The 5,885-nt window shown below is 39.4% G+C and overlaps 1 protein-coding gene across 2 annotated transcripts in view; it reads right to left on the bottom strand.

The window, feature by feature from the left end:
- Positions 1 to 5,885, bottom strand: part of TAF1B (TATA-box binding protein associated factor, RNA polymerase I subunit B) — a 44,546-nt gene that overhangs the window by 38,523 nt on the left and 138 nt on the right. The window contains exons 1-6 of one of the 2 annotated variants that reach the window (XM_031056481.1): positions 5,394 to 5,843; positions 5,181 to 5,279; positions 4,620 to 4,707; positions 2,760 to 2,857; positions 2,365 to 2,460; positions 1,625 to 1,757 (exon numbers count right to left, since the gene is read on the bottom strand). In XM_031056481.1, the coding sequence (XP_030912341.1) occupies positions 1,625 to 1,757; positions 2,365 to 2,460; positions 2,760 to 2,857; positions 4,620 to 4,707; positions 5,181 to 5,279; positions 5,394 to 5,441 (562 nt within the window). In that variant the 5' untranslated portion in view covers positions 5,442 to 5,843. Of the gene's footprint in view, positions 1 to 1,624; positions 1,758 to 2,364; positions 2,461 to 2,759; positions 2,858 to 4,619; positions 4,708 to 5,180; positions 5,280 to 5,393; positions 5,844 to 5,885 lie in introns of those variants that run through there. The other variant, XM_031056482.1, reaches the window with a different exon arrangement.

Here is a 5,885-nt window from a genome sequence, read left to right on the forward strand (position 1 = left end):
GAAAGAAGGGTGTTGAGGTCTCTAGTCGGTAGCAATAACAGCTCAGCAGAAATGACCCCCAAAGAAAATATTTATAAATCTTCACAAGAGTTTACAATAGACTAGAACACACTTACTTATGTTAAATTTCAATAGACAAAACTATTTCTATGTTTGTCTGTTTTCACTGACATTTACTTTAAGTATCACTGAACTCTTAACTAATTTCAAGTGATTTTAGTGAAATTGATGTCTACTGGAAACTGAATTCAATCTCTGAAACAACTAACCAAGACAATAAATTATGGCCTACTTAGGACTACCTTGCTGTTCTAAAACTTTAAGCAGCAGACCTATAAAAGGTACAAGTACTGAGGAAGAAAGGAGTTACCCTAGACATTAAAAAGGGAAAGAAAATTCAAGGGAATACTTTCACTAGAAATTCTTCACTCAATTCTTTCCTTTTTGTATTATATTTGTATAACACATGCACAAACATACAGTGACTCTTTACCTCAAAATGCTCAAAATGTTGATATTTTAATATATAAGGATGAAAGGTTCTAGCATAATATTTTAAAAAATTTGCATCACTATTTTTATACCTTTCTTCCCCCCTCCCTAATTCTGTCTGGACTTTTCTAATTGCTGCTGATCAAATTTCTCATTCTATTACCACTTCGGGACTTCACAAAATAAAGAGAAAAGCTTTTAAAAACAAGATTGCATTGTTCTGAGGGTAGAGCGGCAATATCACACAAGAACAGAAACATGCCATAAGGAGGACAGTACAAAACAGGGGAATAAGAAACACAGAGACAGATAAAGAAGGAAAAAGTAATCAAAGAATAAAGCAAGAAAGAAAACCATAATAAATTTAAAACACAAGCCAAAGCTTTCAAATATGCCTTGCAATGCATTTCCAGTATCAGGCATTGCAGCATTGTCTCCTATTACACTTGCCCAGCAGAACCTAACACTTCAATTCTCTACAACATTCTAATGAAGAAGTTCACCATTCTGTAGGTATTTTCCTGCTGCTATTGTGAGCAGAAAAGAGAAACTGATGGAATGGTAAAATATGATTCTTCATAGAAGGGGTCATTGGGAAAGCAGTAAAAAGACTACGGAGACAAAAGATACAGAAATACCAAAATAATGTAAAGAAAAACTAAAAAAGCTAAATATATCTATGGGATAGGAAAAAAACCACCTCCTTAACGAACAAGTAGATGTTTTTTAACATGAAAGTCATGACAGACAGCTCTGCTATTGGTTAAATACAGTTAAAAAAATGGTTAAATATGGTTCAAAGCTGCTGTGTTTGTGAATATCTAGCTTGGTAGATATAACAGCATTTTTTTTCCCACTCAACAGGGGGCATGGAGCAAACTTGCTATAAACCAGAACTTCCTCCTGCATTTCCCCTGTATTTCCAGGTACTGTTCAACTTTTATCTCCTTGGGTGGGGGTTGGAGGAGGAAGTCTTCAATTTCTGGTAGAATATAAAGTAGTACAGTGTCACACAAGACTGAAAACTTTACAACTTCCTCCAATTCACTGTACACAAATACACTTTAAATCTATTTATATTTGAAAATTACAGAAAAACTGGTTTTCAGATAGTTCACCTCACTGCTCCTACCTGAGACCTTGCTCACTGATGAGGCAAAGCTGCAGTCGGTCTGCAGATCCCCCTCACTTTCAGAGAGAGACAGCAAGTGCAGGAGGCTGGGTCTCTCTGGATCACTGTCCACATCAGTACTGCTCTCACATACCTGGGGTTTGTAAATAAATGTTGGTATTAGCTACTCTTAGTTACAGTTTTGATCTTAACAAACCACGTCAAGCGTAACAGATGCAAAATTAACACCAAAAGTTAAAACCCAAACTGTTCACATTTTTACTCAATGAATCACCAGTAAGTGGCAAAAAAAAAAAAAAGGAAGTATTTTTCAAGGATTTCTCATGATCAAAAACCTTTTAGTGACTACATTTTAATCTGCTACAATGACCAGAAAGTTGGCAACACACAGAATCAAAGCTTGATCAAATGTTTAACTTCAAGAGAGCAGGCAGGAAAGTATGGTAGCTGATGATACATTTTGCATTGTCATTTGTATTTACTGATTATCTATGTCAAGACAAAGCAAAACTTTTAAATAAGTAGTTTCAATTAGTCACAGAAATATTCATCTCTTGAAATAAGACTCCAAAAAACTCCAAAACCCAGTAACATGGACATGTGCAAGGCTTTTTATATTATCTCCTTCATAGGGGGGTTGACATTATTACCAGCAAGATACGTCGCCTAAACAAAGAAGATTTCTGTTGTTGCTTTTAAAAAGATACCAAACATCTTATGGAATTTGAGCTTTCACTTACTGATAATGCTTTGACAGTTTCTCCAGCTGGTCTCTTGCAATATGCCTGTTTGCTCTTCTGAAGGTAACGCCTCCAAAAATTGTACAGAATTTCATCCTGATAAACACAAATGGATGGTAAATGGTACAATGTTTACAAGATCATTAATTGCTGAGAGAACAGAGTGTAATTTCTAACTCAGAAATCTGAATAATATTCCATCTCTAATTTTACTAACTGTGATTTATAAAATATGTTTTAAAATTACCAGAGAAACAAATTTTTATTTCACATGCTCAATGATTTTAAACAGGGACTTGTGTGATTCACTTCAAAAATTAAAATATTTTAAAAAATCCCACTTTCTGTAACACACACACACACAGAGTGTACAACTCACAATGACATCTACGTACCTTCATTTGTGGACATACTCCTAATGCTTCTAGAGCTTCCACTTGTTTCTTGAGTACAAGCTGAAAGCCTTCACAAATATACCATTCACAACCTCCATCTAAGGAAAAAAAAGGGGGACTATGTTTGTTTGTACTATTTTGGGTTTCTTTAACCTTATGCACCATATCTCTATTTAGTAATTTCAGACCCTAGTGCACAAACCAGCTACACTGAACACTCCATTAACTTCCATTTATTCACTTTCACAGCCTTAAACGAGAAGAAAAGTTACTGAACAAGAACTTCACACATTTCCCAAGAATAATATAATTCATTATAATGTCTAGTGTGGCATTTGTAATTGAGCAGAGCATTGTTAAATTACCAGTTTAAAAATAACTGAGAACCTGCCATTAAAAATGAAATATGAACATTCTTTTCCCACCCCTGACACAGAAAACTGGAACATTACAGTAGTGAGTCAGGCAAAAAACAACCAATACCACTTTGGTGCTTGACCATTCTCTCCCACAGAATCATACATGTTTAAATAAAAGAATATCCCAACTTCTAACAAATCCTAGCACAACATGAATTCCACAGGGAGTGGGCCTGCTCCAATCTACTCACTATTTCTTCAAGGCTGCATTGCAATTACTTTTCACCCTTACCTCTCTAAATTCACTACTAACCTTTTCTACAGGCTTTTGGTTTTAGAAATTTTCTCTGCATTTCTCAACTCCCTTTCCATTCCTTCCACACCTGTTCTTCACTACTTTGGTTCTGAAACACACCTTGCATCTCACCATCTTACACGTTACGTGCCCAAAGCTTCTGCCCTGCTTTAATGATGCTGCTCTTAACTGCCAACCAGTGAGCTAACAGACACAGCTTACTCCCAAACATTCATGGAATACAGTGTAACATGACTGCACTGTGAAGATAAGGATTTTTTTCTTAAGAAGCCTGGGGCTGGCTAATGACCTTCTCAACAGGATAAATTAAAAGCATGAGTGGTCCAGACTTTAGAAGCAATACAGGATAAGGAAAAGTGGAGGGGTCCTTTTCACACCTCCCTTCACGTCCACACAATTGCTCTTTTTGAAGGAATGTAGCAATCTACTGCCTCTGCAACAGAGCAAAGGTAGATGAGCGTATCAGAGAGAAAGATAACCCCTCACTTTACTTGGCATTTTAATGCAGTTTTGTTTTCTGAAAGTGGCCACAACAGTAAGAGATGTATCCAGCCAACACAGAATATACACACAGCTCTAGCAGCAGCTTTACCACTACATCCTTATGGCCAGATCCTCCTGTGTAATGACCACTGTTCTTCTGAATATTCATAAAAGTAAAAAAGGGACTCTGGGTGAAAGATGCAGACTGGTTCAGCTACTGGAACTGACTGAAACCTCTTCCATGCAGTTTGTGTGTAAGCTGCAGGGCCCAGTGCCTGTAACACAGGCCAAACTGACAGCGAGAGCTGGACCACCATCACACCTCACCTGCCAAGACAAACAACCTCTCTGGTTTTGTGATAGCCATCACAGAGGAGGAACAAAGGATCACCACATCTGAATGCATGCCTCCAGTAGCTTCAGTGAGTATTTGCTTCCAGAAATCAAAGAAGTAGTAGCACATAGCTCCATTCAATCAAAAAACCCCCACCTCTGGGCTCACCAGAGGTCACCTGTGGCTCAGGAAGTCACCAAATGTGATCTCTGAAGGATGTGGCAGCATCAGGGAGGTGCATTTTGTTCCCACTCCTACAGTCTTTCCTGCCTATCTGCTTTTGTTCTCCACCAAAGACATAATGGCCTAGGTGAACAGCGGCTGAACAGCCACCCTTTTGCAAAATACAGACAGAAACTCATACATACCGGTTTTTTCCTGCCTTTTTAAACCTTTGGAGATTGTTTGGACTCTTGAATTAGTAATAAAATCAGTGTTTACAACTTCTCTAGTTCTCTGCAAAAGAGGAATACAACTTAGCAAAAAAAAAAGAGCCAGGTTTAACCTGTACAGATTGCCACATCATAAAACATAATGGAGGAATTCACTCAAATTTCCTGAACTAACAGAAGATGAGACAGTCTGAACTTTTGATTCAGAAATCTCAAAAATAGACAATTACTATCGTGGACACACACGTGACATGCATCAGGGTTGGTCTAGATTTGGACTGCACAAAAGGCAGCAATACCCAGACAATACTTCTAAGGCACCTAGAGAGCACACTGACACCACAGCTACAGCAACACAGCAGGCCAGGATGGCTCATTCTAAATGTTGTGATTTCAAGGAACATTAGTTTTAAACAGTGTCAGCTAAAGCATGAGGAAATGCCCTCAATGCCAAGAAGAAAAATCTGTAATTTTCTTATATAAAGTTAAGAAGCAATCAGAATAAACCTTTTCCAAGGCAGCAAATCATCTTTTTACCTCAGTAACGTTGTGGCAAGATCTACAATAAAATCTGCCTCCATCAGTGAGACCCCAGTTCACTTCTGAACACTGAGCACAGCGCTCATTAAAATCTCTCTGAAAGAAAGAAAAGCCAGAAGACTTTCACAATTGCTTAAGTAAAACAAATGGCAATTATTGCTAGGCTACTGCACAGCTTCTGAGATTATTTATAGAGGAGAGGATTTACACCCTTTGTGTTTGCTCTGGCTGGTAACAAGTGATCATCGCGCTTGCCATCAGCCGCAGGTAACTGAACACGTCATTGTAGCTGTGAAGCGCCGGCTCCCGTCTGTGTGAGCGTCAGAACAACAGGAATGGTGATCCACGCCTCGCACACACGTGGAGCGGCTTTCAATAAAGCCACCCATCAAAAGTAAAAAGAAGACACAAACTCGAGTGGGAGGCGAAAAGAAAAATAAATTTCTGGAACTGTAAAGAAACACACGCGGTGAGAGAAAGCTCGCACGAGCCGGCGCTTCCCGGAGGAACCGGAGAGGGGAAGAGAAGAGGGAAACCGACAGATTAAAACAAAGTGGTTTCCAGAAACGCCCACGTGCGTGCTGGGGAGAGGCAGCTCCGCCAGGCCCGGCTGAGGGGCGGCCGGAGGCACATCCCCGGCCGGCACCACATCCCCGCCCGGGACCGAGCGCCGGCTAACGCCGAGGGGCCGAGCACGGCCTC

This window comes from Geospiza fortis, unplaced genomic scaffold, assembly GCF_000277835.1.
Source record: "Geospiza fortis unplaced genomic scaffold, GeoFor_1.0 scaffold81, whole genome shotgun sequence".
Taxonomy (NCBI): Eukaryota; Metazoa; Chordata; class Aves; order Passeriformes; family Thraupidae; genus Geospiza; species Geospiza fortis.